Below are 22,854 nucleotides of genomic sequence, written 5' to 3'. Positions count from 1 at the left end.
GCATTGCTAGCACTGGATACTTTGGTCTTTCGAGTCTGGCGTTTCCTTTCTGCCTCTATCGTTCTCACTCTCTCCACTGACCTTGCTCTTTTGGAAATGAGACTGCACCAGGTTCGGTGATCACTGGCAAGTTGTTCCCAGTCCCATGTGGAGATGTTGAAGTCTTTCAGGGATGCTTTGAGGCTGTCTTTGAAGAGTTCCTCAGCCTTCCAAACACACTGCTGGCCTTGGCGATGCAATTTCTGACTTCGCTTTCCACATTTGCTGAGCGAGAGAGTGTGCTTCCAAGGTATGAGAAGCTGTCCACGTTTGGGAGCTTTTGTTCATTCACTGTGATGTTTGGTTCATTGTACCCGTTTCCAGGGGCAGGCTGAAGCATCACTTCTGTCTTTTTGGTGCTGATGGTGAGGCCAAAGTTGTCACAGGCAGATGAGAAGCAGTCCATCTGTAGTTGCATATTGTCTTTGCTATGAGCGCTAAGTGCACAATCATCTGCGAAAAGGAGGTGACACTGAATCAAAGTGTCGTTTTAGTGTTGTCCCATGAAAACAAAATAAATAATAAAATGTTTTTCCAGAAATGTGAGGGGTGTACTCACTTTGACCAAAAGTATATAAATAAAAAAGTGTAGCCTTTTTACTAAATAACAAAAATAATACATTCAAACATCAAATTCCTGCCCATAATCTTGATTTTGATTTAGAGGGAAAAGTTTGGACACCCCTGGTTTATGAATGACAAATGATTTGCACACAGTGAAAACATATTTGCTTGTATGCGATAAAGGCATTGTCAATATAAGGTATTAGTAAGAGGTATTTCATCACACAGTTTGTTCAATGTGAGGAAATACAAACGAAAGGATGACCAAGATTAGAACAAATGAACAAAAAGCATATTTAATGTACAGCACCCCTCTTATTACATTAAAATGCATGTCATTTTATTTAATACAGAGATAATTAGCTGCTGTCAGTACAATATAACCAGCGTTGTATCTGTATAATCACCTGCACCTGAAACCCAAAACTCACTGGACTTTACAGCAGTTGCTTTTTCCAGTATCGCCATTCTCCGCTGAAGTTATAATACAAAAATAAAAAAAAACAGGTCAGACCAAGCTTTTACATTGGAAAAACTTCCTATCTAAGAGAGTTGTATTGTTAATGTCATAACTCAAATTGTACATGGAAACCTCAGCGCTGGTGGATCAGCGCAAATAATACTAATGTGACTGAATGAAAATGTAAACTAGGTTTAAATTTTAGGGTCTGGGACTTACAGTGTTCAAGCATCTTGCAAGCATGTCTACTGACGTTACCGTTTTTGTACTCAAGTAAGTCAATAAACAGCTTCTTTATCATTTCTAATTATACACTCATATTAGGGAACAGCAGTGTTCCGTGGGGGTGTCAAGTTGGTCTTGGTCCAGTGTGTAAGGAGTGGAGTCCGAGACAGTGAGAGCACCAAAAACTGGAAAGCAGAATTAAAAAATCAAATTAAAAAAACAAAAAAAAAACATGAACATGAAATTATGATTTGTGATGCACTTGAGAAGAGAAAGTAGTTTACCCAGTCATTCATCAGCATTCATGCCTTTAAGTTCATCGTGCAACCTCATCTGCGGAAAGATAAATTATGTGAACAAAAGTTTCTGATTTCTTTTAATTAGGGGTGGGCGTATCGATCCAAATATGTTCAGTATCGATACGGAATCGGATCGATACTAGCGTGATGAGATGGATACTTTTTCCAGATCTCATCTGTGTTTATTTTCACAATTTTGTTATTTTGTTGATATTGCCAGATTTATTTATTGTTTTATTCTTTACACACTCAGGGAATGAGTTGTTGGACACAGGAGGGCTTTGAGGCGGAAGATGAAAGGATTTGAACGAGAGCTAATCGTAGTTTTGCTTTTGTTTACTTATTTTGCTCCAATTGTATGTAATAAAAGGGAATGATTGTATTATTTTGTTAATATTGTTACACTGCCGTATACTGTATTTATTTATATCTCGTTAAATTGCTCACAAATAAATTTGTTGATTTCAAAAATATATTTTTGGTTAACTGTCTATTATTCTGATTAGCAAATTAAAGGCAAAATCACAAAATTATTCAATAAAATATATCACTTACACAGTGAATTTATGTAACTGAATTATTTGAGTTTGAATTTTGTGAATCACATTTTTTTTTTTTTTTTTTTTTTTTTTACATGGCTTCATGCTGGAATATTATTGAATAAAATATTTGTAAGCAACTGCCTGTGCTTTGAAATTCAGTTTCTTAAAACACGGAGTTAAAAGATTCGGTTTGCTAAAATATGGTGTTTTAAAATTCAGTTAATAAAAATCCAGTGCAAATAAATTCCATGTTTCAAAATTCCCATATACACTTCCAGGAAATTACAAATGAATCAATCGTTTCTCAGAACCAGCCAATCAGGTTTAAAAAGCATAGATAAGTGACACCATTCTTATAAAAACTAGATGTGTAGATCTTTGAACATCAAAATTATTGCACTGATTTTTTTTTTCTTTTACACTGAAATTTTATAAACTGAGGTTTTATGAACTACATTTTTATAAACAGAATTTTTATTATTATTTATTATAAATAGTATTTTATCAAACAGAATTTTTAAACCTGCATTTTAGTTACAATTTTTATTCAATGACATTTTTAGCATAATTTGCTGTAAAAAAAAATTTAATTAATTAAATAAATTTTAAAAAAATCACAAAATTGAAATGCAAAAATCTAATTACATAAATTCAGCGACAAAAAAAATATATATATTTGTAACAATTAACCATCATACTGTACTTGGTATCCGATCAATACCAAAAGCAGTATTGTCCAACCTTACTGTTAAGTGATCTTAATCGCTGCACAATGTAAACAATGAGTGACATTGTCCGAGTCCATTTGAGCAATAATATCATTATCATGAAATGACTACACATGGCTATATTTAGACCATACAAAAACATCGATGTCATTAAATTCATGTTTGGCTCGAACGCTGGATGTTCTGGCAAAAGCACACAAACTGTAACCTTTGTAGTCACTCTCTAATCACAAAAGTCAACAGCAAAGTCAAAGTAAAAATCGCAGGTTTCGAACTCTGGCATTCAATTAACAGCATAAAAGGATATCGCTGCTCCACCTCAAAAGCATGAAAACACATCATCATGTCAGCTTGGAAAAGGGTTGATGAGAGAATATGAGGAAGAACATCTAAATAATCCTGAAGGCTGTCAGAGGAAATCACACACTGGCAGAAATGCGCAGTATCAAAGTACTTCTGTTACAAACAATGTAACAACAGCTTTTAAAAGGTACTATTGTAGTAACCCGTCGACAGTATTATACTCTTCACTCACCTCATCCAGCTGTTTCTTTGTCTCGTCCTCCATTCGTCTAATGTCCTCCATGGAAAGATGGAACCATTTATCAATCCAGCAGAATACCTGCCTGTGGAAGAGGGTGAAAATACGCCTTTCCATCTGCACAAAGGGAAATAGTGTGGGAATACAATAGTGAGACACACACATCAGTATTTATATATATACACAGTAGATCCCCGCTTTTTGCAGAATCAGCAAAAAAACATTAGTAATGGTGCATAAAAGTGTATTTTTGACACATGGCTCACCCCCCTCCTCTCCAAACCCTCCTGCCAGCTTGACTTTGACGTTCACCTCCGATTTTGGATCAACATTTGCAATAAAAGTGACTGTTGTAAATATTAGATTAGATTCAACTCCAGCGCTCTCCCCTACTCTCTTCAATTGCCATTCACTCACGACACAATCCAGGTTTAAACCCTGTATATGCCTCACACAATTATTTAACACAGTTATAAAATATATAGGTTGATCATGTAATGTGATAATGTCATCCACAGTGAAGCCTTTAGCCTGGTCGTCAATGCTTCCAGTAACGACTTACCATCCAATATTAACTTTCGGTTAAATTTTGAGGTCAGGTTGACTGTCGAAGCTAGTACTTCCTAGCCGAAAAAACGTTTGCATCTCACAGCACACAACTGTGGTGCGTTCAAGGCCCACCAAACAAGGTGCGAAATCTCAACGCTTGACGAAAACACAATATCAGTGGAGCATAAAGACGTGAACAAAGAATGTGGGCTTTCTAACAGTGGAGCATGTTACCTGTATTATCACGTATTTATAAATTATTACCTTATTAGCTTATGGTGAATGAGATGAGGAAAAAAAGAAGCTATTTTTGGAGAACGTGTGTTACCTAAAATTCGGAGTGAAAGCTTAAATGCAAATGTGCAAGGATCCACTGTAGAAATATGATTCAATACTTTTTGAATGAAGTTCTCTAGCTTGTTCTGCAGTCCAAACCACTGGAAGTCTACTGTGACTAGTTTGTAGGCACACATGTGTGGACAGTTGGGGTTGTTCACAAGTTCTTTCTGCAAAAAAAAAAAAAAAAAGCGATAAATACAAAAAAAAAATCCAGAATATTGCCTAGCTTTTTCACTAGAATGCAATCATGAAGTTCATGAAGTCTGCCACAGTCTAATGAATACCTTCCAGTCGGGTCCTAGAGGCCCCCTGCCCGTCTTCACTGACTTAAAGATTGCTGGATCCTGGTCTTCTTTGTAGTCCTTAAGAGTGACTGCAGTGAATGTTTACTCTCGACTCAAAGTGGAGGGTAGATGAAATCAGTGTAGCAATGTTATTTTTTTCCTACCTTTGCACTTATACAACGCCTGTCAGCAATGTCAATGTCCACAACAGCAGTTTTGTCCCAATCTTTTTTATCTAGTCCATGTACCTGCAGCAAGGCATTTAAAACAAACCTTTAGGTTACTTCATTTGCTTGAACGACACAATCTAACCAACCTGCCATTGCATTACAGTATGTACCACCGACAAGTTTAAGTAATTGCATAGCGCTATGTCACATGACTTACATTGTCCTGATCCCCCATGTCTGGCTTGTGCCATGTCTCAATCTTAATCACGAACTTGTCTTTCATGTATGGACTCTGCAAACATAGGAAAGCTAAGTCACAGGCTCCGGCACATTTCATACCTCAAAGATACTGGATAAGCGCTACAGAACCAACAAATGAAGTACTACAATATTTAATTTTGTCATAGTGTCAACCCATTTTATACAGCAATCACACAGCTGAATAATCATTTATGGAATCATTTAAGAAAACTGTTACTTACAGTAAGAACTTGATCGCAGAAGGGCCACAAATAAAGGATAGATAGGAAAAATTGTTTGAGTTAATACACATTTTCATTTATGAGTTAATATTTCAGACACTTGACAGACAATGACGTGCAGTCAGGGGAGGCAGGGGAGGCAGAGCCTTATGATGACAAAAAAAACAAAAAAACAATAATGATAACTAAAGCTGTCAAAGTTAATGCGTTAAAGCATTAACGGAAGTTTCCTGTTTGACCCTCGGCTGACGCTGTAGTTTGAGGACACCGCAGTGACTGTGTAGCTACAAGCCGGAGAAAAACATTGAACAGAAGTGGAGCAGTAAGGATTTGTGCATTTAATTCATGGACATTTTATTCACTAACCCAAATAGCAGACACTCTATACTGGTAAAATAAGTGGCAAAGGTAAAAAAAAAAAAAAAAAAAATGGAATTCTAAAAAATTTTAACAAAAAAAACATCATTTGGGAAACAAATAAAATTGATTTCATAGGACCATAAGAGAGTACTTGAAAACTAATTTCTTTAACAAACATTTGATATTGTCTTCTTTTTGTTGTTTTTTTCTTTTTGTTTGCTTTTAAAGAACAAGCTGTTTTAACATAAAAAAAAAACTCCAAAGGAGTCAGTGCCTCACCAGCCATGAACCTCACCGCATGTCACTGTTGACAGATGCCTGATTAAAAGGAGATTTATGCCATGCAAAGCCTTTCAGTGTGGCATTGCAATTACTTAATTGATACTCACCGGTTTTGCAGTAGGGATATGCATTCCAGGCCTTCTCGTGAACCTCAAGAGAACCTTTTGGAGCAATCAGACGGACGAAAGCTGGAACTTTACTGCAGAGACAAATGCACACTTTGGTACAAATCAGTAGTATGTGTGGAAGATGCTCAAGTCTGTACATTTAGCTTGGAGTTAAGTATGGAAATTAGGCTTGGCTACTAAGGGGGTGCTAGTTTAAACCCTTTTTCATGACACTGCACTTACATGGGATGAATTCACTATTGACACGTTTCCACTGTCAAATCCATACTTTTCTCAGTATCTGGCGAGGTGGGGTTCTAAGTGTGGACACCACTGCTGGTCACTCACTGATCCAGCAGATTTGTCATCAAGAAGCGAGGATGCGAGGTAAGTTGACCACCCGCAAACCGAGGTGGTGAGAGCCAAATACAGCCACAGTATAGTGGACCACAACTTTGACAAGTTGATACGAGTGATGATGACTGATATCGACATATCCGTAACCCAAAACTACCCATCGCTTGCACATTTACTTGTGACTTTTGCCAGAGATACAAGGAGGATTTTTTTGTTGACAAAGGTTAATGCTGCCCATTGTTCTCTCATCCCTCCTCCGGTCGCTCAACCCCTCTATCTCATTTTCTCTCTCTTTCTACCCGCTGTTCCTCTACACGGTCTCTCTATCCCAACCCAGCTGGTTGAGACAGATAGAGCTTGGGTTCTGTTAGAGGTTTCTTCCCTAGAGGGAGTTTTTCTTTGCCTCCAAGTGCTTGCTCATGTGGGGTTACGTTAGTCCTCTTTACTGTATGAGTAGCATGGTTCTAGCCCTACTCCATGTGTAAAGTTCCTTGACATAACTTCTGTTGTGAACTGGCACTATGTAAATAAAAGTGACTTGACTTTCACACTGCTTGGCGATAATGAGGAAGCTGACAATAAGATGTCTATTTTTCATAGGAACGACTCCTTTGGGTATCAAAATCGATGTGCACAAAAGCCGTCGACCATGTATGTGGACGTCGACTCAAGCAGGCACTTAAAATATCCTTTTCACGGTGCTCGACATAATGAGCACCCTATTCACCATCTACACCTTCTTCTTTATGAGATTTATCATGCGTAGAAGTGTACGCCGCATGCTGTTATTAATTCTGAATGTTTTCTTGCGTATGTAGGTTTGTCAGCACGCAATGTTTTGGGATAAATCCACGCACGCTTTTAAAAATGACGTCCCACGACTTGATGAGTTGGTCCACATAGACGGGTTGTTGATACAGTGGGATGGACCTAAGCGGGTTGCACCCCTGGTGGCAAGTATGAATCTCCAGGCAGTCTAGTGCATACCTCTGCAGGTGGTAGATCTTGTGGGTATACTGTCCCTTCTCATCCTCCTTTTCGTAGGGCTCATTGACCAACACCTCAACGCCCTCTCCTCCACCCGTCTCACTCTTGCTGGCCTCTGCTACTGCATACAGTTGGCCCACTTGATACTGCAAGGACAGAAAGTAGTTTTTTTTATTTGCACATGACGGCTGAGCTCACGGGGTTGACCTGGCTCCAAATTCTTCAACTTTTAATCCTATTAAGCATTTTAGAAAAAGTAAAATAACTGATTTGTCCTCTGTATTACCAGAAATGCATATAATAACCAATCAATTAGCAGATGGAACACACAGCTAGGCTGCCGAGTCAGTCTTTCAGTCACTGACTGCTCGTGTCGTGTCTACTACAGTATACTTTTGCTACTACTTTACTTTACGGAGTAGATTAAATACAGTGTGTTGTGACGGTTTGCTTTGATTGACTACAGGTGGTTCTGGCTTTATGTAGTTCCGTGTTACGGTGTTTTGTGGTTATGAACGCGCTTCCATAAATTAATTAAATACTTAATTTTGGTCCGCCAACGCAAGACTCACTGGAGAACTAGTGATAGTGGTTCTAGCTCTCAACACTGTCACAGTCTCACAGTCTCTTTACTGCAAAAACAAAAGAGGCTACTGTCGGCTGCAACCATGCCAAAGCAACATCAGCAAACTCAACTGTCCTCTCTGCATGCAGCTGTCCTCCATACACAGACGGGACTCAGCCCATCACACTCATGACCGGTCAGAAATCACAAAACTAACACTAAACATAACTGCCAGGTCGCTACAGTACGCTTGAGCGTGTTAAAGGATCTGTTCCTATGAAAGCGCCAGTAATAACTAAGCCGCGTAGGTTAGGTGTTTTTTTGTTCTCTCTCACTTTTTTTTAATTTACGGTATAATTTAATTATTGTCCTTTGTGTTTTTATTGCTGTATTGCAGGGGTCGTCAATTAAAATTCAGTAAGGTGCGTTTATGCACATTTTTTCCACATCAAAGGTCCAAACCTCATTTTGCCTTAAATTGCATGAATGAATATCACATGTAATGCATGCACATGCACATCTCCCTATTGTTTCAATACAACACAAATAACTTGGCACCTACATTACACCTACATAAACACTAGAAGGTTTAAATGTACAAACAATACAATAAATTAAATAATATTAACACATAATTGAATAAGTGTCACTTTAAAATAAAAGCTGCAACAGTACATCCTCTGTTAAAGTTCCAGATGTTCTTGTTAGGGTTAGGAGAAAGGGGGTGCGGAGCAGAAGCCTTGCTCAGTCATCAACAAACAAAGGAAACATCTTCGGTGGAGGAACGGGTCAGAAAAGAAAAAAGCAGTGTCTCTGTCAAGTGCAGAAACACTATAGTCTTTTTCACCACTTTAAAAGTTCTTTAAAAATGCTAAAGATATGGTCCCCATTGCAATCAAAAACAGACCTGCTGAAAACAATGGATTCACCATATCCAGAGAGCTTCACAGTCACAATTATTTAGGACGACAAGCTCTACCACAAATGTACAAGGAAGCCAGACAGACAGTTGCTAAACCTGATGCAGTTAATAGGTTGGTGTTCCTGGCACAAAACCTTTAAAAGGAAGAACATGCACATGTCTTTTAAAAATGTTTGCCTAAAAAAAACAACACTGTTCAAAGTAAAGTACTTTGAGTTGCTGCTGACATTTAAAAAATGTTCTCTTAAAAACAGGACACTTTATTTCATATTTAGTTCTTTTGTGCTTCTGGTATTAGCTGAGGATTTGAGCGTCGCTAAAGATTTGTTGAAGATTGAAGAAACATTTATTTTCTGAAAATCTTATTTTCGGGCTCTAGACAGTTGTACTGCACTCTTTAAAAAGTATTTTAGAAGCTTTTTGCAAAATCTGAGCTGTAATAAAAAAATCAACAACACATTCAACCCAGCAGATTGCATTATTTAGGAATATTCAAGTTATGTGATGCAATAAGTTATAAAAGCTGCCCAATCATGTCCTTACTTTATACTTACTTCATGCTATTTTTTTCGACTACGCAGTCTTTGGACCAATGACAAAAATACCTAACGGTAATCTTTTTTTTTTTACTTCGACCCAAACATACCTGTCAACTCTCCTGTATTCCCCGGAAAACTCACATGTTTTCCCCTTCTTTCCTATCGCCCTCCCGTTTAAATAGTTTTCCATGAATTTCCCTTATTTTCAAATTCAAATGTTGACAGGCATGTACCCACCCACATGTGAAACTGCAGTCTTAAATGTTGGGTGAGTTAGCAAACAACAGAGGATTATGATGCCAATTTAACAACAACGGTGGTCAATGAAGCAGCGCTATCAAACAACTGTATTTTACTGATACTGGAAACAGGATTTAATGTAGTGCTTACGTCTGTTTCTTTCAGTTGCTGGTTTTCTGTGTGGTGTTAAGATGTACCTTATGCTTGGTTATTAGGGGTGTAACCATTCAATACATCGATGCATCAATTTATATTTCTATGATTCAACTAAATCGATCTGGGTTCAGTAAGCTTCCATTCCTGACGACATATGTCAACCGTCTTCAGGGTATGTGCTGGTCATGGGAGTTGTAGTGCACCTGTGAAATACAGTTGATTCGCTGCTTCTTCTTTTCTGTCAGTTGAATCACTTCATTCAGTATTCATATACTAACTCATCTGTCCTTACTTGAAACTCCTTTTAAGTGACATTTATGGGGACAATATGCAAAGTAAGAACGTTTTGTACGACTCTAGATGGTAGTTTACGGTCCGGTAGCAGTGACGCCTAGTGACGTCATCATCCAGCGTGGCGTGTCCAGGTGAAAACACATATGTGCGCTGCGAAACGTCTGTCATTTGTGTATTCTTGCTGGCAGGAGACGGGTTGTACGTTTGGTGGAGAGCACTGTATTCAGTCTGCACGGACGTAGAGGGGCACCGGTGGGCGTGTACACTTACACACGTGAAAGCAATAAATGGCACGCGCTTTCTTGTGCCGGGGCGGGAAGAAAGAGAGAGAGAGAGGAAGGGCTGAGAAGCTGTAATTTTTGTTGACCATTTATTCGTTCTGTCACGCATTTACACTCGTTTCTTATGTATTCTTCTTTTGCATTACCACGTTTCCTTGCTCTGCTGCACGCCATCTGCCACCACTTCACAACAACAAACCCACCACAACACGGCATCCTGTTCAGTGTCTCTGTTGAGCGCATCAAGACAGAGGCCCCATCCCGACCCTCTCAGCGGCAAAAGGCACAAGGAGGCCACATTACTTGCTAGTTGCTGCACCCTTCTTTCAAATGGCTGCTCTGATCAGGTGAGAAACTTTCAACACCTAATTGAAGATACCATACCACATTCAATTGCTGAGGAATTTGCATAATGTCCCTCACCTTTGGGTGGCAAGTGCAGAGGGCGCTCTACTCTCTTTTTCTCAGAGGCTCCACAAAATGAATAAAAGAATAAAATCGAAAGTCTAAAGATGGAAGTTGACATTGACAAAAAATAAAAGCACTGTCAGTGGAAAAAGACAGACATGAAGACTGGCATTGAAAAACATAACACAAAAAATAAATAAAATAATAAAATATTCTATTTTTTATGTCTGTACTTTATTCTTCAATTAAATATTTTCCAGATATTTTTCATTACTCGTTTCAGTGTCAAAACATTTTTTCCTACAATGCTACAATTTATTATAAATGCCAAAAATGAAAGCCTATTTTTTTCTTTAACGGTTTATTTGTTCAAACGACTGCTGTGAGAAGGACTAAGTAGTAGTAAAGATGAAGTAAAGATCTCCATTTAAAATTTGTTTGTAGTATTTCCTGCCACCTGAAGTTGATCGAAGAAATAGATCGTTAAGTTTGTCCAAAAACCAATGAAGACAATTTACTCAAAAACCCCCCAAAATAATAATAAAATAAATAATAATAAACTGAAAAAAACCCACCATAAAACATACAAAACTGGGTAAAGACGGCAGCAACTTAACAGTCGGGTTGAATACCAGCCTACCATTACCCGAGTAAAGTATTTATGGCCATGACCGTGCGTTAGCAGGCGTCAATGTAAAAAATAAATAAGTAAATAAATAGAAATCTAACAAGTAAGCATGGTCTTCACTGCCTCCCCACCCCAGCTCTTCCTCTCCTACAACCCCCAAAGTTCAAACCTTCAGCAAGTGTGGGGGAAATGTTGCGGAAATAACCCCATATCCTCATGGAGCATCTGGCTGACATGCATTGTGATCAACATGTACCCGTACGTGTTCTTCAATGGTGTGACATTCGGATATGTGGTAAATACTGTAACAATTTGGTGAGAAAACTGTGACATTTTGGCTGACTTTAACTGGGACAAAATCTTCAACTTGAAGTTAGAAAAGCTCTCCATGCCACCGTGAGCTGGAACATTGGAATGTGGCTTGCCACGTATAACCGGTGCGTTTCCTTTCAGGACTAAAAGGACGCGAAACAAGCCTCTGTGAGATTTCAGGGCTGGAAGCTGACGATCAACTGCAAACAACAAACAGGCCGAACTTGAAAGCAGACGGTAAATGAGCATGTTGAGGCAGGATCTCACTCTGTTCTTTTTGATCGCCTGAACTAGGAAGCAGTATTCCTTCTAAAAAAAAAAAAAAAAAAAAAAAAACAGCAGCTCCAAAAGGTGTGAATTTCAAGTCCAGGTTTGGCTTTGCCAGCATAAGTATAAGTAAAATAAGTATACAGGTGGTTTTGCGGTTACACTGCACTGCCATAAATTATCAATGTGGTACACAAAAAAAAGGAGAACTAGTTACGTGCATGCGGCTGAAGAATACACGGATGGAAGAATTCGCAGTCACGTGTCCTTACACTGAGGAAGGACAACGTCCCTTTTTAACTTTAACCTCCATTATGTCTCCCTAGCATGAAATTAGACATCGTAGAATGCGGTGTGTTCGTTAATATCATGGGAAAAATCTCGAGGCCTCGCCCCCGTGTAGCGCAGGGGTGGGCAAACCTTACGACTCCTGGGCCACAATGGGTTCTAAAATGTGACTGGGGGGCCAGGCCAGAAGCAGATAAATGGATTGTTTGTGTGAATGAAAACGAACGATAAGAAACTAAAAATAGGCCAGAAATATCACCTTTCTGCAAGACTTTGTTATATAAAGGAAGAAATCATAAAGGGCCACAGTTTGCCCGTGTCTGGTGTAGAGGTTGTCTCATCTTGGTCATTTTTAGATAATGTGCCCCTGTTGCCAGAGTTTGCTGAGTCGGTGAGCAGCTGAGTGTAAAGTTTTGGGGAGAGAAAATAAGTCAATTTACCAACAGAGTAAATCAATTTACTCTCATTTCGAAAGACTTATCACTACAGGATCAGATACAGTTCACCAGTGGTGTCAATGACAGCGTAACAGGATAATAATGACTTCACTGTTAAATACAGGATTGTTGTAGATTCAAACATAGAAGGCACCACGAGGTTCACACAAAGGTCAAAATATGCAAAGATTATAAAAAGAGTATGGCTGAAGAGGAAGAGGGTGTGAGATCTGCATGCAGTCCCAACATGTCCTATTCATCCATTATGAAAATGTGACAACACCCCGTCCCTGTGCACACCCTCAGACTAATTTACCAAAACAAAAAAGACTTTTTTGGGTTTGTACACCTTGAAATCACCACATGACCTTCAGTCATGAATAGAAATGTTCATTAACAATGCAGATAATGAGCATCACGACGTCCAAATGAATAGTAAGTAAGAGCGTAGACAAGTCCTTACCTCGTCTACTGAAATGGGCAGGACGATTCGGCTAGGAGAGAAACAAAAACAATGAGGTGTTATGTCAGAAACACAGATGCACCAAACTAAATATAACAAACATATTTTGTGAACAGAAAATAACAAAATAATGAACATTCCTTATTGAATAAAACTGAACAACTATGGAGACAATGTGTATTAAATCAGTGACATGCAGTCAGGGGATGCTGGGGAGGCAGAGCCTTAAAAAAAAAAGTATAATGATCAAATAAATATTCATATTTGTCAGTTGAACTATATTATAAATGTATTTTCTGTATGATTATAATTGCTTTGACATTTTCACACGTACAAATCGCTAAATTTGCTGATCAAATACATGGCAGAAACCTAAGATGAGGCTGGCGCGTGCGTCTCTTCTCGTGTGGACAAGGGCTCAAAGCACTCCTGACATGCCTCATGACCAATTATGCAAATTATACGATGACATAATCTGCACACCCAACCCAATGCCACAGATAGATTGCAGTCCTGTGATGAACACCGCAATATGTCTGCAATGAAAGGGAATGTGTTGATATTGTTACATTGTTGCATTTGTAGAGTACATGCCAAAAGTTTGGACACACCTTCTTATTCAATGTGTCTTCTTTATTTTCATGACTACTTCCATTGTAGATTGTCAGAACTATGAATGAACACATGTGGAATTATGTACTTGTGAATGTACATGTGGAATTATGTACAAAAATGTGTGAAATAACTAAATATGTCTTATATTTTAGACCTATATTTTATGTCTTTGAATTGTTTTGATAGCACTGCAAACCCTCGGTGTTCTCTCAATGAGCTTCACGAAGTAGTCACCTGAAATGGTTTTCACTTAACACGTGTGGCTTTTCAGGGTTACTTAGTGGAATTTCTTGCCTTATTAATGGGGTTGGAACCATTCAGTTGTGTTGTGTTGTGTGTGTGTGTCCAAACTTTTGGCCTGTACTGTATAAGTTTGTTGATTTGTTTTCTTAAACTCTTTTCCCTGTGTTTTATTCTGATTATGATTACGATCAACAAAATCCAAATTTGCAGTCTCTGAGGGGACCAGTGGGGTGATTTCACTTAAAACATTGTGTAGAAATGCGACCTGTAACACACTTTCTCAGGGGAAAAACAGCGACATCAGCAAGAATGAGCCGCAACACTGATGGCTTGGTGCCTTGACAGTGGAATGCCACGGTGACTTCAGACAACAAAATCAAACAGGTGAAATGTAGCCAGTGCTTAAAAGGTGTACGCTTGTTCTTCTTTGCAGTAAGCTACAGTTAATCACATCCGTGCTTTCTTGTTATTTGAAGAAAGCTCATGGCTGATGTGCTGCTATCAGTGAAATGAAAGTATGAGCCTCAGGAAGAGGAAGAGGAAATGAACCAACAATAAAGTCGGTCACTGCCAGGGAAGAAAAACGTCTTGGAAACTACGGTATATACGTACATATAATGTGTAATATACTGTGTACATGACACAGTAGCTAATTCATTGCTACCTGCTGTTGCCTGTCCACACCGCCTGAATATTTCATGAGTGGCCATTTTTGGATATAAATAATCCAGGGGTGTGTTGTTTTGACACGTCTACAGTTAAATATCACCAAAAAGCGACGGATGCTCCTGAGTATAAATGACGTAACGCGTCTGAGACTTCCAGTGTACTTTGTACTGCAGTCAGTTGACAAGTAACGACTGAATGTTAAGTCCTGCGGGTATGACATGCCTGTTATAAAACTGCCAGAATGTAAGACAATATATACTAAAAAAAGTCAAACAAATATAAATCTGTGCAATGTTTTTTTTTCTCTCTTTTGTCTGAAATTCTGTACAAAATGTCACCAAAAGTGTTGTCCTGATATTTAACACAAGTTTTACTTTGCTTTTCTAAGCAAACTGGTGTAGCATATAATCGTATATCTCATTAATAATTAATTTATTGTATTTTTAGAATGTGCTGAGGGCCAACAAAAAAACTACCTCCAGGCCACACTTTAAACAGCCCTGCTATTATGGCTCGTAAATAAATAAACATATAACATATATAATACTACTATAATATAAAAAATACTACATACATATACATGCATATAATGTACCAGTCAAAAGTTTAAAGAGACATTCTCATTGTCTCCAAACTGGGGACATAATGCTGGCACTTTAAAGCTATATTACACTTCCGCATACGTCATCACATTTGAAATACTACTAGGAGCAATATGTCTTCATTTAAGACCATGTTGTAGAACAAATAGGCTAAATGAATGAATACCGTCTCGTTTGTTCTACGACTTATTGCGGTGTGTAATTCTTTTAGTCTTAGCTGACTTAAATCTTCCTTTTTAAGTCATTTATTTGTTGAATCATTCAATCACTTTAAATAAAATCAAAAGGGGCTCCACTTTCAATGCACAGCACTGTACTGTACTGTGCTTCTGATCAAGCCCAAGTAGGGTAAAAGTAGTGAAGACAACTACACCAAGAGTTAAGTAATTGCATATTAAAAACAGTTACTGGTGTTACTGGTACGCGTATATTGCAAGACTGAAACAAATGTCGGTTGAAAAGGTTCATATTTGACTTCACTTGTGAGTTAATCTGCCATTAAAATCGAGCAGCTATGACCGTCTTTCCTACTGAAAGAAACAACCGCAAACTACTCACAATTCTTTAATCAGCATGTTGACGCGGTGCCCGTGTCCAAACGAGAGGGTGTAAACCGGGAGAAGCTTCTTGAAAAGTGTGGAAAAAGAGGTGAATTCCTCCTCTTCTGACGCTCGTCGTTCTTCCTGAAAGATGCCGCCTGGCAGGGACGACAGGGCGGAGACTCCATTCGAGTTTCAGGTAACTCCGTGCTGCGTTCAAGTGTCGTGGAAAATTATTAACTCCATTTGGATAATCAAGTTGAGTGTTTTTAGCCCACAGCAACCAATTTTAATATGCTAAAATGTGTCCTATACATCTTTGAACTCATTAAGTCCCCAAGTGACATATAGGAAATATTTTGGAGTGGTTGTCATCTGACAGTCATGTGACTATCCCAGTCAGCGTTGCCAGACGTACGCTAATTGTCGTATTTGTACGATAATTTCACCCTCAAACAGTAAATCAAAAATCCATAATGTAGGATAATTTGAGCCCACGGCTATAGTAGCAAACACAAACAGGACTCATCCTGCAATTCGCCTGATGTTGGGCATTGTCAGTTTCCTGCCAGGTGGGGGCGCTGTTCTGCCAGTTGCAGCTTTTTCCCAACAGTGCTCTAAGGATATGGATCCCCCAACAGGCAGCGTGTTAAAAATCATTGTAAATCAATTTAACAATTGTAATGATGTAATAGGGGGGCAAATATTACAATTGAAGTGTTATCTACTGTATTTCTTCAATGTATTCATTATAAAACAAGCTATGAAAAGCTTGAGTATATGTCACAATAGCAAAAACGGCAGCACACACCTTTGATATATTTTATTTCAAATAAAAATGTATAAATGTGTTCTATGTGGCCTACTTGGTCTGTGGCAGTGGTCGTCCTCAATTATTTTCTGTCATGCGACCCCCCCACCCCCGTCAACATTGAAGAATTAAGTATAGTTGAACATACAGTATAGTATGTCTTGAGTTGTACACACAATGATGGTCTGGGTTCTGGTTCTCATGGAGAATGGCGTCACTAACTGAAACAGCTAAGAGTTTCTGTCAGTCAGAATACACCCGATGTGACACAACTGGAACTGGAACGGTAAAATCAGGTCCAACCTGTTTATGATCTCACCCAGGGGCTTCGAAGTGGGGTAGCAGGAGCGGGTATTTTGTGTATTTGTAAATGTCCAACTATTTACAGGTAAACAAACACAACATTAGCAAAACATTACACAACCGAATATAAATTAAAATGTGCAAAACTAAAAAGAAAAAGCAGCATCCAGGTGACAGTGTTTGCTAGTCTTTAGTGAAGACAATGGTGTTCATTAAATTTCCAGTTTCCAGCTGTAACCCCTCCTTCCCCCTTCTGCTTACTGTCGTGTCGGCACACACGGCACCACCATTTTGACCGATCACGTGCAAGTTTAACAGGGTACAGACGAAGGGGGAAAAAAAAGAACCCTCTCAACGTGCCGTTTCGTTCGCGAACGACCCACCACTCCAGCGAGCGAACACTAGCACTTCCTAGCACTCAACCCAGATGTCACCATGTCATCAAAGCTCACCTTTATGCATTCACACACAAAGATGAGGCGATAAAAGCCGGGAAAAATACACGTCTATTTGTGTCAGAATTGGAGAAAGTTAAGTATATATTTCACTTTTGCATCTCAAAGCACATAACTTTGGTGCGTTCTAAGACCGTCGAATAAAATGCGGAAAAGCTGGTTTCAACCGAATTCATGCAATACTGTTCATTCGTTTTTTCAGTGCCTCTATATTATCTATGTCTATATTCCTATAGCATCTTAATGGATAATATGTGGTCCCCGAATCCTTTGATATTTCTGTATGCGACCCTCAGTGGAACAAGTTTGGACACCCATTGGTCTGCACACATGGCATACACATATAATATACATTCATTGTACAAAAAAGATGAGTGTAATTAATGACAAAAAATGAAATCACGCATTAAATAATTATTTAAAGAATACTATCAATCAATTTTAAAATGTTCCATATGTTTTATATTAGTAGTACATCCATACACTTTATAAGCCGCTTATAGTGCCGCGGTGGTGTGTTGGGGCCTATCCCAGCTGACTTTGGACAAGAGGCGGGGTACACCCTGGACTGGTCGCCAGCCAATCGTAGGGCACATAGAGACAAACAACCATTCACACTCACATTCATACCTATGGACAATTTAGAGTCTGAGTATGACAAATTCAGACATGTTGGCGGGTCTGCACTGCTATTGAAAGTCCTCCCTGCCTCTCATGCCCCACCCCTGACAGTTCCGCCCCAGGGCAACCTGCCCCACTATTTGGGAAGCACTGAATTAACCTAACGTGCATATTTTTATAATGTGGGAGGAAACCCACACACGCACGGGGAGAACATGCAAACTCCACACAGAGATGCCCACATGGAGATTTGAACTCAGATCTTCCCGATCTCCTGACTGTGTGGCCAACATGCTAACCACTAGGCCAATAAATAATAAATAAACTATTTAATAAATACTGTAAATATCCATCAATTTTCTATACCGCTTCTCCTCATTAGGGTCGCGGGGGCATGCTGGAGCCTATCCCAGCTGACTTTGGGCGACAGGCGGGGTACACCCTAGACTGGTCACCAGCCAATCGCAGAGCACATATAGACAAACAATCACACTGTAAATATGTTTTGTATAATTGTATAATATATGCGTTTTTGTCTGTGTCCAGACTTTAGGGACCACTGTGTGCGATATTGTAGAAATGTCTTGATAGTTGTTTGTTTTTTAAAATAAATGATACACACATAGATACAAATGACGTTTTATTGTTTTCCTATATCCATAATTTTTTTGTATCATTGTGAAACATGGTTTTAAAATGACAATGTCTGAGACGGTGATACAAGAATAAACCAAAATATACAACATAAGAGCATCAAAATACATTTCCGTAAACAAGTGAGGAAAAGTTCAATAGAAACAGACGCAAATGTTTCATGTCTTAATGTGTTGGCTAAAATCTCCATTTGGTGTCACAATGAATGAAGCAGTGGCTGGATGGCACCTGGATCAATACATCACTCAATCAGTGAGACTATAGCGTCATTAGCTTAGTTAATGACGTCAATGACCTGGGTGAGTGGTTTAGGATGTAACAGCGAAAGCTGAATTTACCTGATAACTCATCACTCTTTTCAGAAAAGGTCAATTCAATTTGTGAAGAGAGTACTCAGTTTGACACACGCATGCCGGATGAAGAAAAACAGAACTCTAATAACTATGATAATGAGCAACATGTTTCTGTGAAGTGATACCAATGTAAACGTGTATGAAACACCACACAATGTGCACAATTTCGCAGGTACAAAAGGACGTTTTGTGGCACCAAAACCACGGAACTTAGCAGAATATATAATGACCACGAGAGATGTGCGAGTCGTGAATGGGTCGTTGAACACTGAATCAGGATTCAGAGGTACTGATCTCCATTAACTTGTTCACTTAGTACTCACCCCTGCTGCCTCCAGTCAAATCAAAAAAGGAAAAAGGTAACATGTAACGTTAAATGTGGGACAAGTTGTGTCACGAGTGGCTCAAGTGAGTCAGTACCCGATTCACGACTTGTTGCGCATGTGCCAGTTTCCGCACAAGAGCTCTGTGACGGGTGTCTCGAGTGTAAGATTAACAACTTCTTGTGTATGTGCGACCCGATTCACTTCAATGAGCGACTCGTAAGAACGGGAGTCGGTAAAAGGAATGGTGTTTCCCAACATTCATGAGCGCTGACAAAACAAAAAAAATGTACTTTTGTCTTTTGTCATTGTGATAATTGAAGAAACGATGACCTGTAAATAACAAGTATCATTTCTCCGCTTTACTAACGTTTTTCTACAAGGTGTTTTTGTAACATTTCCATTTTTCAACACTTCTGTCATTGGATACCTGCGTCTGAACGATCCTTAGAACCTCACCTTCTCCATGTTAGTCCCATTCACTAAAAAATACATTTGTCTTACATGGACATTGTTGAGCTGAGAGACAAGGCTGACATTGTGTCCTGCACATAAACAAAACGTAATGAGACGTGTTCTTTTAGGGGGTGGGGGAATATACAAAAATACATTTCTTTTTGTTAACATACTTCATTTGACCCGTAACCCTAGTGAAGACAAGCGGCATAGAAAATGGATGTATGGATGGATTTTGACGTGACACTCTTGTGCAACATGCACCACCACCTCCAGCAGCAGCAGCACCAACATTGGTCTCACAAGTCAGGAATCTAGGACTCGTCTCTAAAGTGCGTCGTGTGCCATTCATTTCTCACTGAGTCATTCAACGGCGGCAGGGTCTTGTCTCTCAGCTCAGTCTCCTTTTTTTTTTTTAGATGCACTTGTGTGGCTGGAAGAGGAAGATGGATCAGATTCTTCCACCTTTTGTACACGAGAGGCACTCTCAGGATGGTGGCTGTCTTTGGAAGTGCCTGTGTGAGTTACATGAAATTTACCACTATTTTTTTTCTTCTGGACGATTCAGCCTTATGGTAGTCTAGTTCCTTGAGAAGCAGGAACAGTATGCATTTATTCAAGTGTTCCCTTTTCATCTCTGAAGTGGCCTGACATTAAGATGAATGCGAACAGAAACAGAGCAAGAAACTATGATGACTTGATTCTTTGGCATCCACAGTTCTGTGTTTCATGTTCGTTTGCGACTGCGTCTCCATTGGTACACTTTTGTAGAACTTTCAAATTATTGCATGATTTTGTTGAGATGTTATCGTATGTATATTTTGTAGGCAATGTATTACAAAAATAAAAACAAAACAAAAAAACTCCTCAGTTGTTGCCATCTTGAGTGGTTGCAATTTCCGATTAAAAAGGAGAGAAGTGCACAACGACAGTAAGCGGCTGTGATTCAAAAGCATACCGTGTACACTGTGTACTTAGTTCCTAAGGGTGCGAGTTTTGACAGTGTAGTGCAGTACAAATAGTTTACTGTCGATGCGTACTTGCCGGAAATGACAATCCCGCTTTTTCTTCTTATCTCCTTTTTGATTATGAATTGCAACCACTTGAGTTTTTCCCCCCACTTGCGCTCCGTGTAACAGCATTACTAATGTCGTTATTGTTTTCTAATAACAGGTAATCTAATGATTTACTATTTCAAACTTTTCAACGCTGTTACCCTTATTGACTTTGAAATGTGGCGCGTTATTATGCACTGACAGTGGCGGTTCTGGCTTGAATGACGCCCTGGGCGGGCCGATGCTGTATCCCGCCTGTAGAGGGCGCCCATGTGCCACACATACATAGGATATTTTTTCTTTCCCTCTTGCGGTGCCCTCAAGAGAATGCCTCCGTGGGAAATTGCCCATGTGGCTCATAGCTAGAACCGCCACTATATCAACAATCTGGATCAGTCACCATTGTTTACTACCTACTACACAGGAGTAGCTAGTCAACAAGAGTTAGAGCTGCACAGTATCAAGAAGACACTGCCCCCTAGCGTTTTGGTGGACAACTGTAAGTGCGAGCTCAGCCCTCAGCCTCAGGAAACAACTGTCATGCCGCAAAGCTGAACTGAAAAACTTTTACATATGTGAAGGTTTTTCTAAAAAAGTAACATTACTTTCCCTGGTGAGTAATTCCATTTACGAAGGACTAATTTCGTTACTTATGCAAGTACTTTTCTGGGGGAAAGTAAGTAGTAATTACAACTAATTACTTCTTTAAAGCAATGTTCCCAACACTGGTGGTAGGTGTGTGTCACTGCTCACTCACCATTTTGGCCGTGTTTTGAGTGCAACATGCTAGTCCTTTTGCCGTACTTCTCAGTCTGCATTTATGCACTCAAGAAGCTAAGTGTAAGTACGCAAGTGTGCAAATTGAGACGCAGTCGTGTATTTGAGAGGGCCCTTAGATGCTCAAAATTTGTGCGCTCCGGAACTAAGTGCACAACGCATGCAGTATGCTTATTGAAGTGTTTGAGCCGGTGTCTTCGCCTGATTTTGCGTCATCTGGCATCTCACAGAGGCACTTATTGCAACCACCGAGCCACACTCTAAGCGTGACCTCCACCCTTTACACACTAACACCTTCTTTGTCCTGCGCACTTCTTTCAAACGCACAGCATAGAAGCAACAATACGGCATATTACAGAATGTGTAAAAGATACAGAGCACGTATTTAAAAGTAGATGTGGTAATGCAAAGCACACAGGGAGGGCGGGTGAGCGTGTATTCCAGCAGTGTCTCTCAGTGGCATGCAGTGAAACCAGTTTCGCACACTGGACTTACCTATCTGCTCATTTAAACACCACTGAATTGCTACCAATACTGCTGGATGAATTTATAATGCCCTTCAGCACAAGCCACTAGATCATCGGAAAAGCTTTAAAGATTGGACTCCGTGTTGAAGTTTTGTATGAAAGCACCACAACCCTTATTGTAAGGTGGCCTGAAAGCACTCCTCGTTGTTTTTAGTCGCACAACAGGCAGGACAATAAGGATGCAAAGGGGAATATGATGATCAAAGAGTAAAGGAAAAGGAAGTCTTTCTGTTGGCACTGTTGCGCGCTCTTCTTTTACTGCAGTGATGCATTCGTACCACCAGGGGGCTCCGAATGCATCTTGTGCGTCCACAGCATCTCACAGAAGCCTGATGAAACACTGGCGGTAAAAACAGTGTCGGTGATAAAAGTGTGCATGTCCAGGATGGAACGGAGTTCCTGCGGGAGTTGCGTGACCCCACCCCCCGCATCTCCTAACTATCATCTTTTCATCTCTTTCTCATTGTTGCTCATCCTTTCATCGAGTTTGTGTCATGCATCCTCATCCCGTTCAGTGCTTCCTCTACACAAAGGCCTCAGGCTTGGCACCGTTGTCCATCTTGACGTACATTTTTGGGTCTTCGTCCTGCTCATCTCTGAGGCGCTGGAGGTTGCGGCTGTGGCACAGCAAATAGAAGGGCAGGCAGAATCCCAGCATGCTCAGCGCTAAAAGGCCCACGTTCACCTGAAGACAGCGGCGGAGGTCAGACTCTCTGAAAGTCACGCAAATGAAACC

At 39.6% G+C, this 22,854-nt stretch overlaps 2 protein-coding genes across 3 annotated transcripts in view; both read right to left on the bottom strand.

Annotated features, from left to right (window-relative positions):
- Positions 1 to 883: 883 nt before the first annotated feature.
- LOC129191566 (phosphatidylinositol transfer protein alpha isoform-like) lies at positions 884 to 15,968 on the bottom strand. Its single transcript, XM_054795025.1, has 12 exons — positions 15,803 to 15,968; positions 13,116 to 13,146; positions 7,316 to 7,461; positions 5,972 to 6,063; positions 5,223 to 5,230; positions 4,958 to 5,032; positions 4,735 to 4,818; positions 4,571 to 4,648; positions 4,343 to 4,453; positions 3,393 to 3,515; positions 1,573 to 1,621; positions 884 to 1,473 (listed from the first exon to the last, which is right to left on the bottom strand). Exons 1-11 carry the CDS (start codon positions 15,817 to 15,819, stop codon positions 1,577 to 1,579), a joined length of 810 nt encoding a protein of 269 aa, XP_054651000.1. The 5' UTR covers positions 15,820 to 15,968; the 3' UTR covers positions 884 to 1,473; positions 1,573 to 1,576.
- A 2,637-nt stretch (positions 15,969 to 18,605) lies between these two features.
- LOC129191336 (large neutral amino acids transporter small subunit 4-like) overlaps positions 18,606 to 22,854 on the bottom strand; it is a 30,198-nt gene continuing 25,949 nt past the window's right edge. For both annotated transcript variants that reach the window (XM_054794581.1, XM_054794582.1), the window contains one exon: positions 18,606 to 22,803. In XM_054794581.1, coding sequence (XP_054650556.1) covers positions 22,642 to 22,803 — 162 coding nt within the window. In that variant the 3' untranslated portion in view covers positions 18,606 to 22,641. The remainder of the gene's footprint in view (positions 22,804 to 22,854) is intronic.

Source organism: Dunckerocampus dactyliophorus, chromosome 12 (genome assembly GCF_027744805.1).
Source record: "Dunckerocampus dactyliophorus isolate RoL2022-P2 chromosome 12, RoL_Ddac_1.1, whole genome shotgun sequence".
Lineage (NCBI taxonomy): Eukaryota > Metazoa > Chordata > Actinopteri > Syngnathiformes > Syngnathidae > Dunckerocampus > Dunckerocampus dactyliophorus.
The sequence above is the reverse complement of the archived record's forward strand: the minus strand, read 5'-3'. Positions and strand labels throughout refer to the sequence as shown.

Bases quoted from the DNA above. Each gene is read 5' to 3' on its own strand.
- LOC129191566 (XM_054795025.1), bottom strand. The intron at 7,462-13,115 runs GTAAGGACTTGT...CTGTCCTTGCAG, and splicing joins TGCCCATTTCAGTAGACGAG to TATCAAGTGGGCCAACTGTA. The intron at 3,516-4,342 runs GTATTGAATCAT...CCCTTTGTGCAG, and splicing joins TAGAGAACTTCATTCAAAAA to ATGGAAAGGCGTATTTTCAC.